The following is a 16,057-nucleotide window of genomic DNA, read 5'->3' as shown; positions in this document are numbered from 1 at the left end:
GCTAAGACTTCTGATACTGTGTTGAGTAACAGTGGTGAGAATGGACATCCCTGTCTTGTTCCTGACCTTAGGGGGAAAGCTCTCAGTTTTTCCCCATTGAGGATGACATTAGCATTGGGTCTTTCATATATGGCTTTTATGATCTCCAGGTATGATCCTTCTATCCCTACTTTCTTGACAGTTTTTATCAAGAAAGGATGCTGTATTTTGTCAAATTCTTTCTCTGCATCTATTGAGAGGATCGTGTGGTTCTTGTCCTTTCTTTTATTGATGTGATGAATCACATTGATTGTTTTGCGGATATTGAACCAACCCTGCAGACAAGGTATAAATCCCCCTTGGTCGTGGCGAATAATTTTTTTAATGTATTGTTAGATCCGGTTGGCTAATATCTTGTTGAGGTTTTTTGCATCCATGTTCATCAGGGAAATTGGTCTATAGTTCTTTTTAGTAGGGTCTCTGTCTGGTTTTGGAATCAAGGTAATGCTGGCTTCATAGAAAGAGTTTGGAAGTTTTCCTTTCATTTCTATTTTTTGGAACAGCTTCAAGAGAATAGGTGCTAAGTCTTCCTTAAATGTTTGGTAGAATTCCCCTGGAAAGCCATCTGGCACTGAACTCTTGTTTTTTGGGAGATTTTTGATTATTAATTCGATTTCCTTACTGGTTATGGGTCTGTTCAAATTCTTTATTTCTTCCTGTTTCAGTTTTGGTAGTGTATATGTTTCTAGGAATTTGTCCATTTCTTCCAGCTTGCCCATTTTATTGGCATATAATTGCTCATAATATTCTCTTATTATTGTTTTTATTTCTACTGTGTTGATTGTGATCTCTCCTCTTTCATTCTTGATTTTATTTGGGTCCTTTCCTTTCTCTTTTTGATCAAGCTGGCTAGTGGTTTATCAATTTTGTTAATTCTTTCAAAGAACCAGCTTCTGGTTTCATTGATCTACTGTTTTTTTTGGTTTCGATAGCATTGATTTCTGCTCTAATCTTATTTCCTGTCTTCTGCTGGTTTGGGGTTTCATTTGCTGGTTTGGGGTTTTATTTATTTCTAGCTGTTAAGGTGTAAGGTTAGGTTGTGTATCTGAGATGCTTATCTGTAAGCAAATACAAATGAATAACAACAGTATCTAGCTTAATGGGTTGTTATGAAAATTAAGACACACCCCAGATATAAGCATTCAGCATATTAATCGAGAGGAGTTATTACTTTTATTAAAAAGAACCATTTGCTGTCTTTAAATAAAAACCTCATCATATTAGACTGTTCTGTAGGCAAGGCAAGGCCCTGGAACACAGTGATTACATGTCCTGACACTGTACAGAGATGCTCTAACAACTGTTCACAAGCCCGTCAATCCATAGTAAAAGTGGAACATCCTAGCATATCGAAAAAGCTCAAATATCCACAGACTAGAATACTATGGCAACTGCAGATTAAAAATTACATATGCTGCAACATTATGATAGTAACATTTACTGTGCATGCACAGCACCAAAGCTTTCATCAAAGTTACATCCTATCCTGTTCAGACCACAGCCAAGTAAGTGTACCTCATGTGGAAATAGTGCAAAAATTTAAAACAAACGTGCAAACTGCTTCTTTAATTTTTTTAATGTTTATTTTTTGAGAGAGGGCAAGCACAAGCCGGGAAGGGGCAGAGAGAGGGGGTGACAGAGGATCTGAACCAAGCTTTACGCTGACAGCAGAGAGCCAGGTGAGGGGGCTCAAACTCACAAGCCGTGAAAACGTGACCTGAGGCAAAGTCAGCTGCTTCACCGACTGAGCCACCCAGGCACCCCAAATATAGTCCTTTTTTCAAAGAAAATGTTGATTATAACTAAGATTAAGGGGAATGCACTAACAAGGAGCTCCCTTTTGCCTGGAAAATGAAGAAGGTGAAGGTTAAAAAAATACTTTTCACTGCTGTGTTCAGAAATAAAGCAGTAATTCTCCAATAGGCATTAAAAAGCCTCTACTTGAGGGGCATATGACTGGCTCAGCCAGGTAAGCATCTAACTCTTGATTTCAGCTCAGGTCATGACCTCACGGTTTGGGAGATCAGGCCCCTGCATCAGGTTCTTTTCTGGCAGTGTGCAGCCTGCTTAGGATTCTCTCCCTTTCTCTCTGCCCCTCCCCTACTTACACACTCTCTCTCAAAATAAATAAATAAACATTAAAAAAAAAAAAGCCTCTACATGAGAAATTCCCACATTAAAGAAGTCTGTTCAATTTTATTTCACTGAACATCTCCCTAATATATTTGACCTGGACCCTCATTTTTCACTAATACCTATTAACACCCTTCAGAATCAACACTCTTTAACGAGCCTTGGGAAGTGCTGCAAACCCATCCATTCTATGTCCACAGCCACTGCTGGACTTCAGATCTGCACCAGTCACCTGGGGGTACTAAAACCATCTCCCACCTAAACCATTCTCAACAATGGCACCAAAGTGATGTTTAAAACAGAAGTCCCTTCAAGTATTATCATCAGACACCGCCCAACATTGACTGCCAGGGCCAAAAAGCTACAGCTCATGGATCAAATCTAGCCCACTGGCTGTTTTTGTAAATAATGTTTTCTTGGGAGCGCCTGGGTGGCTCAATCAGTTGGGTGTGTCCGACTCTTGATTTCGGCTCAGGTCATGATTCCAGGGCAATGGGATAGAGCCTGCTTAAGATTCTCTCTCTCCATATGCCCCTCTCCCCCACTCATACTCTCTCTCAAAAAAAGAATAAATTAAATTAAATAACATTTTATTGGAACACAGACAGGCTCGTTCACTTATGTACTATCTATGTGCTTTTGTGCTACACTGGCAGAACTGAAACACACATCATATGGCCTGCAAAACCTACAATATTTAGTATGTGGTCCTTTCTAGTACAAGTCTGCCAAACCCAATCTACAGGACTAAACCCAAGTTCCCTAGCTAGCACACAAGGTCCTCCATGATCTGCCCCACCCCCGCCAACTCTGTCAACCTCTGATGCCCCCTCTCCTTCCCTCAAACTTCTTGTTTATGTATTATGCTTACGGTTTGTATCACATACAATGCATTACAAAACTCTACAGGAAACCACCCGTCAACGTCAGGGTACTGAAGTTCCTAAAGGACGCCACACACTGACCTTGTGTTCGATGGGATCGAATAATACTCATGGAGCTAATCCAGTCTGGAGAGATCTTTGATACTAAGGAGTATAACACCTCAAGGCTGGTGGCATCCACAACGAGGATTTCAGGGTAGTGGCCATGGCACAGAAGCCTTCCTTCTTTCTGATTTCCAACAGAAAACTGGTAGAACTAAAAGGAAAAAGAGTGTTAAATATTCTCCTTTACTTGAGAGACTTGAATCACAAGCCCTCATCAAGCTTGTCACGGCGCTCAGTCTCTCCAGTAATATTTCCAGACATAGACTACGTGGTGCAGATTATAAGGTTCTTATATATACACATATTCTTATATGTGTATACACATACATCCATCAGGTTACGTTAGTACTTCAAAATATCTGACAAAAATTATTCTTTTCCTAAAATCCTCCCTTTTGAATTCATCGTAATTCTTCATGTTTAATCCCCCTATAGCATCTAAAAAAGGACTACTGAATGAATTCATAAAACACCTCAATACAATCAGCTTTACAAAGCAAAGCAAAAGGAATCTCTTCACAAAGCAAAGCAAAAATATGAATTTTAAGTGAATGGGAATAGGTGGGTATAGACTTATAATTACTAGTTATGACCAAATAAAATTTATTAGACGATTGCTGTTCAAACATATATAATCAGCAGTGAATTCCGATTAATCCAAGTGTTTTATTTCAAACTAGAGCATGAGACAATCACGTAAACCATTGTCATAATGCACATTTATACTCTGTGGAAGAAAAATAGAAGAACCAACACAATCATGATCTACATGTTAGTCATTCCAAGAGTAACTCAAAAGGAAAAGATGGGTTTCCATCAACCAAAGAGCAGAGGAAGAATAACTATCAAAACAAGACCAACAACTTATCAAAGGACCTGTCTCCCCTTAGCTTCAAAAAAAAAAAAAAAAAGTGACTCTTAGTGGAATGATTCTTGTAGAGAATTTCTAGAAGGTGAAATCTAACATCCAGACTATTACTTCCCAAATGATTGGATCTTATATGAATTACATGGGGGCAAGCTAGACTGAAAACAAAGGGCACTGCTATAACCACTCCACCACTGGGGAAATAACTGAGAAACCTGGGTCCAGTCTGCTCCCACACTCATTAGTCCTATTCTCAGGTTCAACACTGCATGTGAAGGAATATGATCTTTCCTCAACTATGGGGTACCCTGTATAAGAAGAATCACAACTTCTTACCAAAAACACTGATAGTGGAGCACATTAACTGAGGACAAGGCAGCATCACTAAAACTCCAAGAGGGGGGTCTAATTAAATGCAAACAACCCCAGAGGGTATCCCTAGATCTTAGAAGGTTGATCCAAAAAACACAACACACAATCTGGAGGTCTCAGGACTGCCAGTCACTCACATGTGATCATGTGACCACAGGTACTCCTGACCCATTAAAGGGGAGGGGTCTCAAGGAGGAAAAGAGGGGTGCAGAGAAGCAAACTTTGGCAGTATCCACCTAACATCAGCCGGGACAGACATGTGCACTGTAGTCACTGGAGAAGAGCTCTCCCCTGGGGGCGGGGATATTTTATTAGACTTGCCAGACGAAATGCTTCCCACCTTTTGCTTTCAAGTTATACTCCCAAATAATCTTCTGACCACTAAAATTTAGCTTCCTAGACACTTTCATACTAGCAAAGAAAGTATCCTGAATGGAGAAACAAGTTTTCCAAATATTATGTGATAATTTTAATAAGCTGGCATTTCTCATGACTTCAGTACGCGCCAGTATTATCAAGGTTTATCATTTCTGCTTATATAAACAAACAACTTGCTCTTGGACCTGAGAGGTTGAAGATCACACAGGGATCAATTGTCACACACTAGTGAATCAGCCAAAGAGCATCATCTACTTAGAGACAGATGGCTGCCAATTTAAATACAGGGTCCAATATGGGATCTGATAATAGGTACTAAAACTATGTTGAATAAAGATAATTTTTCCTAAAATGTAAACCAAAACTTTTTAAATCATGGAATTATACAATAATCAAAATATTGATATTCAATGAGCTCAAGGTATTTACATATAATTTTTCAATAAATTATCTATAAAACCACTAACTGGTATATCATTTACTATCCCTTTTCTCTATATAAACCCTGATGATTCTTCATATCATAAAAAATAATATATGCCCCTTAAATAAAAAGTATACATCCTAACAGCATTGAAGAAGCAAGTTTTAAAAGGTCTTCATCAGATCACGGCCAAAAAAAAGACCTTTATAAATACACAAACCGCCACCTCAGCCCTAAGTAGTTTTCTACGTATTTCACTGCTTCTCTAATCTTTGCTGGCACAAGTTTTCTTTCTCAACAAATGACGGTATTCACTTGTTTTAAAGGAGGCAGTATGATGTAACAGAAAGAACAGAAAGAGAAACCTGATTTCTGATCCTGGGCCAGGAATGACTCACTGTGAGACTGGGGCAAGTCATTCAATCACTCTGGGTCTCAGCTTCTTTACACGTAAGAGAGTATACTCCTACTTGATTTGGAATGATGTGGGGAGGACTAAATGAAACACCATAAGAGAAATTCCTATACGATATGTGCTCAGTATTCCCTTCCCTCTCCTGCCCCACTGAGAACACAAATCACATTTTCTATAGACTTATGACTTTCCCAGCACGCAGCAGGGTAAATGACGCGTAAATTGAAGCACAAAGAACTTAGCAATTATGAAAGAGTAAGAAAGAATACCAAGAATGTAAGTCAGAAACTATAAATTCCTACGTAAATTCTTGTGTAAGGAAGGCATATGAAATCGCCATTTCTTCAACAGAGTAAAAATGTCAAAAAATGTACCCAAGGGCCAATTGCACAAGCAATAAACAGGATATGATCTGTAAAGTGGGTCGATTTGTGTCAATCATGAATGGAGTTGTGAAGGCTTTAGCATGAAAGAATTTCATTATTTAGGATCTAGAGCACTGAGCCAATTAGTAAAGGGGCTCTCACTGGGGGAACCAGGACGGCCAGAAAGGGCACAAGTGGCTTACCCTCCACCTTTCCCCATCAGTCACCTCTACCTACCCCTACTATACCATCTGATGAGGAATACTTTCACTACCCCAACTGTGGTCTTGTCCTATTCCTTGTCTCCACCCATTTTTCACTTAAAAATATAGGCTCAATGTCTGAAAAACCATTTAATTGCATACCTGTAATAAGTTGTGTTGACTTGGACAGTTATAGAAATAGATACTAACCTGTATGCCTGTATGTGTGCAGGCTAATTTTGTAAATTCAATACATCTGCCATCATTCACATCCCAAAGACACATCTCTCTATAAAACAAAATAATAGCTAAATTTAAATCTGATTTTTACAAGCACTGTCCAACTTTGTAGTATTTTAAAATAAATCTTCCACTAAAACTGATATATGTCAGAAAAAGTAACGTATAGTCATTATTGCTGTTCGTGAAAAATTCTGGTCCTCACTCACCATCCCAACCTCCCCTCCAACCTGACCACCCCCACCTAAATCCACATTCTTTCTGGGCACATGGTAGGGCTCCACTGCCTGGCTCCCTTTTGGTTGGGGAAGTCATGTGAGTAGTTCTGGCCACAAATGATGTGAGGGCCTCAAGATCTCTCTTTCTCATCTGCCTCCATTCCAGACAGTGGCTGCTTCTGACAATGGCTGCTCCCTCAACCTCAAAGTCACAATAATAACAAAGCAGAGCCCCAAATGACATATGAGGGTCAAGTGACAAAAGTAAGAAATAAGCCTTTAATTTAAACCACCAGAATCTTCCATTGCTTATGAGCATAGCCAGAAAATTTAGCCCAGCACAAAACAAAAATTAAAGTCAACTGAATTCCAAACCTTTGCAAGTTAAATGTAATATTCCAATTTTGGTTCTGTATTTATTGCATAAGTGCATACCAAAGAAAAAAAAAGGCTCAAATTTCAAACTAAGGATACAACATTCAAAATTAGAAATATGTCATGATCTTTGAAATACAAAAAACAACATTAATAAAAAGCAATGGTGCTAATATTCTTAGGGCTTTCTTCAAGATGCCCTTTCTTAGATCTCACATGGTGTGAAACAATTTTTCAAAGGATGGTCAATCTTATTTAGAATATGCATGCTAGTGTGAATCACCCTTTAACTGTCCAAAAGGGATTTTTACCTAGAGCTGCCTCTTCTTGTTTCAAACAAGTTACATAAGGTTCTTTTCAAATTCATAAATTATGGGGGGTGAAGGGGAGGGAACAACTTCTTAAATAATTCTCTTCCAGGTCCCCAACTCTCTCCAATAACATATTATGTATATAATTTTCTAAGCACCAAAAAAGTTTTAAAAACGCCTGTGAACCCTACAACTACTATCTAATTGCCTCTCTCTCCAAAAACAAGTTATATTCTAAGACTCAGGAACATATATAATTACATAAGTATATTAACATATATGACATTATATGAACTTTGCATGATTTTATCTTCCAAATTTATTTTAGCCTACCCATCATTCAGGTTCTTTAAAACTCTCAAAGTTGTCTGCCAACTCAGTAAAGACACCACAGAGATTAATGATCAGGCTTTAACTTGTAAGCTATTCTGAATTGCTCAAGAGCAAGGCAAAAACATAATCATAAACTATAATAAAAGTATTATAAAATCATTAATAAAGAAAATTCACAATTATAAAACCATATTTTAAGTATTGTTAAGTTTAGGCAACCTAAGAATTTATTTAAAAGATACTTCACCAGAAAAAAAAAAGCTTCCCTTCTCACTAACACACCGGTACTATTTGCAATAAAGACTTATCAAGAAAAAAGTGAATACAAAATGCTTACCCACTTTCAGACGCACTCACAATATACTGTTTGTCAGTAGAAGCACAAGCTTTAGACAAACAGGTGATTGAGGCTGTGTGACCAAACAACAGTGCTCGAGGATTAACCTAGAAATACACAAGTATGTTGATGCAAGTATCAAATTTTTAAAAATTAATCTTTTTTTAGGAATCCTGTTAAATAGTAAATATAAATATAAAATACAGACCTGATAAGAATTGCTCAGAACACCAAAACCTAAAAGCCACAAAACAGTGAATCCTACCTATTAAATGCTCAACAGTCACCCCGCCAGGTAGTTCTAAAGTCAAACTGGAACGACCAGTAACCAGTAACACTGTTTGCCCAGCATCCTACAGAGAACGACAGAGCTAGGAGCCAAGCGGGCAGTCTTAAGCACTAAGTTATAGAGAACTGAAAAATCAGGTTAAGAACGTTGGTATATAAAATAAAGTAATTTAACCCCACTTATTTTTTTTAAATATTTTTTTTTTTAACATTTATTTATTTTTGGGACAGAGAGAGACAGAGCATGAATGGGGGAGGGGCAGAGAGAGAGGGAGACACAGAATCGGAAACAGGCTCCAGGCTCCGAGCCATCAGCCCAGAGCCTGACGCGGGGCTCGAACTCACAGACCGCGAGATCATGACCTGGCTGAAGTCGGACGCTTAACCGACTGCGCCACCCAGGCGCCCCTAACCCCACTTATTTTTTAAGCAGTATGTTCACTGACCTGAAAACACATTTAGAGTCTCTAGATTGACACCATCAAAACTCAAAAAATAAGAGGACAGGCACCCTTCCAAATGCTGATAACAACATTAACTATCAGCAACTAAGAACGACCTTCACAGACTAATGATTTAGTAACAACATAGTGCCTCAGAGGAAGGACGGCTTAATACCCACTATTCTAAACTAACCTGGCAATCAGCTCCCAAATTTATCTACTTTGTACCGAATGTTACGTTTACTTCAGGTAACTTCAGGGCCTTAGGTTATCAAAATATATTTTTTAATTAAATATTTAATACATACAAACATTGATAACATCTGCATATGCTATAAAGAACACATCCTAATTTATTAGTAAAGCTAACTGTTCAAAATCAAATATTCCACAGAAAGAGTACAGACATTGTTCTATAGTTCTGATATGTGGCAATGGAAGAGATTTTCCAAATAAAATTCATTTTAGTTATCTTTTGTATAATTATAATTAAGAGAAAATTTTAATCTGTTTTTTCCTTAGTTATACAATATGCATTTTTTCCCTCAGAGGCTAAATTTTTATTTTAATTATTTACTTTAAGAATCAATCATTGTTTATAGTTACGAAGGGCCTAGAACATTTTCCCATACATCAAAATTTTTCTCACACATCCAACCCCACCTGCATACAGAGATTCAGTAATCTTCCACTAAAAAATATGCTCTTGGTCAATTATTTAATTTCTCCCAAGAAAATCAACTTTACCAATAGCTTTATTTCAAATGTACATGGCTTTGCTGGAAAATTCCACTTTCAGCCAAAACAAGTAACTAGAATTGGACTTTACTCCCACCATAATCTAGAAAAATAAAAATATTTGAATGAAGCATAAAAATCACATGATCATCTCAGTGGGGCAATAAAAGCTTTTGACAAAATTCAGTATCCTTTCATAATTAAAGACTCAACAAATTGGGTATAGAAGGAATGTACCTGTTTTATAAAAGTTATATATGACAAGCTCACAGCTATCATACTCAACAGTGAAAAGCTAAAAGCTTTTTCCTTTAAAATCAGGAACAAAAATATTCACTCTTGCTACTGCTATTCAGCATAGTTAATCCAAAGCAGTTAGGCAAGAAAAAATAAATAAAAGGCATCCAAATCAGAGAGGAAAAAGTAAAATTTTTCCTGTTTGCTGATGATGTGATCCCACCTGTCCTAAAGATACCACTGAAAGACTGCTAGAACTAATCAACAAATCCAGTAAAGTTGCAAGATACAAAATAAACATACAAAAATCAGTTACATTTCTATACACTAACAACAAAACATCAAAAAGAGAAATTAAGAAAGTAATCACATTTACAACAGAATCAAAAAGAATAAAATAGTTGACCCTTAAACTAGAAATCTAAAAAATCTAGAAAAAGACTCTACCAGAACCAAAAAGGAATATAGTACAGTCACAGTACGCAAGTCAAAATACCAAAAAGCAATTGTATTTCTAAATAGTGACAATGAACATTTGTAAAATAAAACCAGAATACATGGCTCTGCCACCCACTGTCATATGAAAGCAAAAAAAAAAACAAAAACAAAAAACACCAAAATGTGTAAATGAAACTATATTTTTTACTTACTTCATAAGTACAAAGTTAGCAAAAAAAATAGAAAAGTTTTAAGATAATATTTTCATAAATCAACATGTGTCTTTAATGAACAGAAACTTATTCAATTCATTAAAAAGACATTTTCTGGAGTTTAAAGAAAAAAAAAAAGATGGCTTTAAGAAGTGGCTCTGAATGACTACCAAATGGCAAGCAGAGGAAGAGTAATCATCATACACAGATAATCATCTAAAAATACAGCTATGCCTAGTATCAATGCCAAATCACAACTATAAGGTGACATGACATACACAAGGTGTACCTTGTGTGGTACACCATATTTTAAATGTGGCAAGACTTAGGCTCAAAATGGTCAAGTAAACTGCCCAAAGTCACACAGCGAGATACTAGAGCAGCCAAGGTTCAAGCCACGTTTGCCCAACTCCAAAGGCCAAGCTCTAACCATAACGTTTTACTTCTTTCTTCAACAACGAGGATGATACTATTCTCAGAAAAGATCTGTTTTCCTAACAGAATGGAAAGCTTTAAGAAGACAGGAATCAGTCTCATAAATATCCTGTAACTTTTATAGGTAATGGAGCTTTACAAATATTGCTTATAAGAGACAGTATCTACATCAACAAGTTTCCTCCTTTACTCTGATCACCATCTGTCTAGATACTCACTAGGTTGTCTAAACTGCTTCTACAATTTTCCTCGGACATTTTATTACCACCATGTTAGACCAGGCTGCACTTTTTCACAGATAAAAGGAGATCAAGAGGTGGATGGCACAAATTTAGCTACAGTTTTGAACCCTTTCAGAGAAAAAGAAGAGAAGACACCAAGACTTCAAGAAAAGACACTCTGTGCCTCCCCCAGCCATGTTACATTTCTTCTCATTGGCCCTTCATCAGCATAAAATACCTGTTACAGCACTCTCAACAATAGCCAAATTATGGAAAGAGCCTAAATGTCCATCAACTGATGAATGGATAAAGAAATTGTGGTTTATACACACAATGGAGTACTACGTGGCAATGAGAAAGAATGAAATATGGCCCTTTGTAGCAACATGGATGGAACTGGAGAGTGTGATGCTAAGTGAAATAAGCCATACAGAGAAAGACAGATACCATATGGTTTCACTCTTATGTGGATCTTGAGAAACTTAACAGAAACCCATGGGGGAGGGGAAGGAAAAAAAAAAAAAAAGAGGTTAGAGTGGGAGAGAGCCAAAGCATAAGAGACTGTTAAAAACTGAGAACAAACTGAGGGTTGATGGGGGGTGGGAGGGAGGGGAGGGTGGGTGATGGGTATTGAGGAGGGCACCTTTTGGGATGAGCACTGGGTGTTGTATGGAAACCAATTTGACAATAAACTTCATATATTGGAAAAAAATAAATAAAAAATAAATAGCTGCTACAAAGTATGACACTAAAGATCGTCCACATATATCAAACACAATAACCAAGCCAGTTTTTATTTAGCCTTCATTTTCCCTGGGTAAATAGTCCAATTCCCTTAATGTCTTTCAAAAGATACACTTCTCTCCTAGCCCTACCCCACCACGCTCATTTCTTACTCCCCCCAGTCACTTTTCTCCCTCTTACTTGAACTTAAATAAATATAACACTACAGTAAAATCTATGCAAAAAAAAAAAAAAATAGTGAAAGAATTGTTTCTAAGCTCTCATAAGTAAGTCTCATTGCTTGTAATCATTCCAGTAAAACGTGCTATGATTTTTTTTCTCCTCACGACTTCACTGCTGATTCATATTTAGTTTACTACCAATCCTGAAGGTGTATCACATCCTGTAATTCTTCTCTCCAGCTACTTTCCAACATGTACACCCAGCCTTTACATGTCATCTAAGTGTACACATCGATTTTCCAGTTCCAATGGTTCCGTGCCTGGGTGTGTACTGAAGAACAACAAAAAGGTGGCGCCACACAAAAACGCACACACCGATGTTCACAGCAGCATTATTCAGTATGGCCCAGAGCGCAAACAACCCAAATGTCCGTCAACTGGTAAGTTAAATTTAGCACACCCATACAATCGAATATTATTTGACCACTTAAAAATGTGAAATATAGGGGTGCCTGGGTGGCTCAGTCAGTTGAGCATCCAGTTTCGGCTCAAGCCATGATCTCACGGTTCGCAAGTTCGTATTAGGCTCTGTGCTGACAGCTCAGTGCCTGGAGCCTGCTTCAGATTGTGTGTGTGTGTGTGTGTGTGTGTGTGTGTGTGTGTGTGTGTGTGTGTGTGTCTCTCTCTCTCTCTCTCTCTCTCTCTCTCTGCCCCGCCCCTGCTTGCACTCTCTCTTTCTCTCAAAAACAAATAATCAGTAAAAAATAAATAAATAAATAAAAACAACAATAATAAATTAAAAAAATAAATAAAATAGGGGCACCTGGGTGGCTCAGTCAGTTGTGCATCTGACTTTGGCTCAGGTCATGATATCATAGTTCATGGGTTTGAGCCCCCATGTCAGGCTCTGTGCTGACAGCTTGGAGCCTGGAGCCTGCTTCAGATTCTGTGTCTTCCTCTCTCTCTGCCCCTCCCCTGCTTGCCCTCTGTCTCTCTCTCTCTCAAAATAAACAAACTTATTAAAAACTTCTTTAAAAAAAATAAAATTAAATTGAAAAATAAAATAAAAATATGAAGTATTGATACATGCTACAACACAGTAAACTCTGAGATTATGTATGCTAAGTAAAAAAAAAGCCAGTCACACACACACAAAAAAAACACATATTATTCCAAGTATATGAAATGTCCAGAATAGGGAAACCCACAGAGGAGTTACATATGGGACACGGGACCATTTATCGTATCAAATTAACGTCCTTATGTATATTGCACATTGTAAAACGAGACAGAAAAACAGATCAGTGGTTGCCTTGGGAGGAAACGGGGGTATTAGGAATGACAGCTAAAGAGTACAGGGTGCGTTTCTGAGGTAATGCAAATGTTGTAAAATTGACTGTAGTAATGTACACTTTATTTTTTTAATTTATTTAAACTAAAAAACAAAAACAAGAAAAGTTCACCTACTTCTCCCACCCCCACCCCCGGCAACCACCAATCTGTTCACTATGAGCTTCATTTTTTAAAATATATGTATTTTTCAGATTCAACATGTAAGGGAGATCATAGTTATTTGTCTTTCTCTGTCTGACTTATTTCACTTGGCATGATGCCCTTTGAGGTCCATCCATGTCGTCCCAAATGGCAGGATTTCATTCTTTTTCATGCCTGAATAATACTGCATCATATATATATATATATATATATATATATATATATATATATATATATATATACATACATATATATACACACACATATATATACATATATATATACATATATATATATATAAATAACACAACTTCTTTAAGAGAGTGAACTGTATTTTTATCTCAATAAGGCTATTACAAAAAAAAAACAAAAAACCTCAACTTGTTTGCCCTATATGCCATGCCACCTACCACCCCATTTTCTCTGTTACCCTTGACAGAAAAAATCCCTGGGGAAAATTATCAGAGAGGGAGATGAAAAATATGAGGAAAAAAGGAAAATAAACCCTGAGGTGTTATCCCAGAATTGGAGGTATCAGTGTGAACTCTGCATGCATATCCCCAACTCCTACTTCCCTGGCCTGTCCACCGAGAAGGCCTCGAACCACAGCACACTGAGCGCTCCATAGTAAGAAAGAATGATAATACGTAATAAATACAATCAAATTTATGCTTTATAAAAAGTTTTGCTGTCTTCGAGACATTCACCTTAGAAGGTAAAAATGTTCAAAATCGGTTTTTAATACCTTTCTGGAAACTTCCTTCAGTATGAATAAAAATCTTTTGATAAATCTTAAATGTAACATATGAACCCACCTAGGGTAGACACAACTGGAAACAGCCAAAAGGCAGCAGAAACCAACTCTGACGAATAATACAAATTAACAATCTACATAATAATAATTTTAGTCACAACACATTTCACAGAAAACCTGTTATGAGGCCAAATATTATTCTGGGACTGTTATTTTTGATTAAGAAGCTCCTTGATTCTAAAAAATACAATATCCATTTCAAATACTCACTTCCAATTCTACTGAGAGATCCCAGAGACATATTTGTCCATCATGGCATCCAGTTACAATCGTGGTCCCGTCGTCTGTTAAAAGTACTGCTGAGATGCAATGTGTTGGTGCTTTGCGACCCCAAAGAACAATGGGTAGGACAAGGCTGTTTCCTGCCATTGTGTTTTCAAACCTAGAAACGTCATAAGAATAATGTCAAATATTATATTATTTCCTTGTAGAACATATACATTTGTATTATGAAGCCAACTTGAACTTCCTGAGTGCCAAGATTCTCATATATATACGACACATCATATATACGACATCATATACACGACACACATAAAGGACAATACATAAAATTCCATTATATATATAAAATATAATTAAAATCTCAATTCTCACAATAAATCATGCAGCAAGTACTATTATCACTTCTCTTTCACAGATACAGACAGTGAGTCACAAAGAGTCACAAGATGAAAAGCGAAATAATGGAGCCCAAGTCAAAACCCATGAAGCCTGACTTCAGATGCTGTCATCTTATTCATTCTGCTATGCTACCAATGACAAGTGAGGTCTGTAAATCTTGTCAGGTCTCCAAACCAGTAATAAATAGCGATGTTCAAGAAAAAGGTTGTTTCACTGTGTGCTAAACATTAAAAAAGGTATGTTCAGGGGTGCCCAGGTGGCTCAGTCGGTTAAGAGTCCGACTTCAACCCAAGTCATGGTCTCGTGGTTCGTGAGTTCAAGCCCCGCATCCGGCTCTGTGCAGACAGCTTGGAGCCTGGTGGCTGCTTCGGATTCTGTGTCTCCCTCTGTCTCTCCCCCACCCCCCAAAATAAAACTTATACACACACACACACACACACACAAAGAGTATGTTCAAAGGAAAACTCATTCAACTGTATTTATTATGTCTCAAGATCATGAATGTCTTTTATTGTAACTTCCGACACTGAGGGAAAAAGGATTTCCCTTTAAACTCATTTCTGCATAATAAAAATTTAGTTCTGGTAAAGGGGTTCAAATTTGAGATGAATACTCAATTAAGTAGTGTACGTGGGAGTATACCTTTGGCAGGACAGCACACATACAGGGAATTATTCCTTCACATGACAAAATCAAGATCTAGTTGGTGAAACAACTAGATTTAAGTGTTATAAACTTGTGTGGCTAAAAACTTAAATACTAGCTCAGAGAAGTTAAAAAGAAATGAAGAATGGACTAATCAAAGAGGGCTCCACAGAAGACAGAAGACTCCACCAGATCTTATGAGACACTAGCGGGTCACCTACAGAACTGACAAACGATCAATCAGAAATAGTCACTGTAGTGATTTTTTCTGCCCCCAATTTTTAAGTGACAACTGGTATGTGTGTAACTATAGACTCTTTAGAATGCTAAGATTGTGCTGTCTATGCTGACAGCTCAGAGCCTGGAGCCTGCTTCGGATTCTGTGTCTCCCTTGCTCTCTGGCCCTCCCCCACTCACACTCTGTCTACTTCTCTCAAAAATAAACATTAAAAATTAAAAAAAAAAATACATGACTCTTATCAGTTTGTGCACCCCCAAAAACTTCATCTTTTGTTACAAGTAAAAGGTACGCATTTAAGAAAAAAATTCCAAGTTCACTTCCT

General features: G+C 37.3%; 1 protein-coding gene across 5 annotated transcripts in view; it reads right to left on the bottom strand.

Moving 5' to 3' along the window:
• The window catches only part of WDR7 (WD repeat domain 7), a 353,231-nt gene that overhangs the window by 315,174 nt on the left and 22,000 nt on the right, over positions 1–16,057 (bottom strand). For all 5 annotated transcript variants that reach the window (XM_086683081.1, XM_086683085.1, XM_086683084.1 and 2 more), the window contains 4 exons: positions 14,436–14,607; positions 8,001–8,107; positions 6,397–6,475; positions 3,138–3,312 (listed from right to left, as the gene is read on the bottom strand). In XM_086683081.1, coding sequence (XP_086539207.1) covers positions 3,138–3,312; positions 6,397–6,475; positions 8,001–8,107; positions 14,436–14,594 — 520 coding nt within the window. In that variant the 5' untranslated portion in view covers positions 14,595–14,607. The remainder of the gene's footprint in view (positions 1–3,137; positions 3,313–6,396; positions 6,476–8,000; positions 8,108–14,435; positions 14,608–16,057) is intronic.

The sequence above is a fragment of the Puma concolor genome, chromosome D3 (genome assembly GCF_028749965.1).
Source record: "Puma concolor isolate L17-30 chromosome D3, mPumCon1.1.hap2, whole genome shotgun sequence".
NCBI lineage: Eukaryota > Metazoa > Chordata > Mammalia > Carnivora > Felidae > Puma > Puma concolor.
This window is presented reverse-complemented; position numbering and strand designations above follow the sequence as displayed.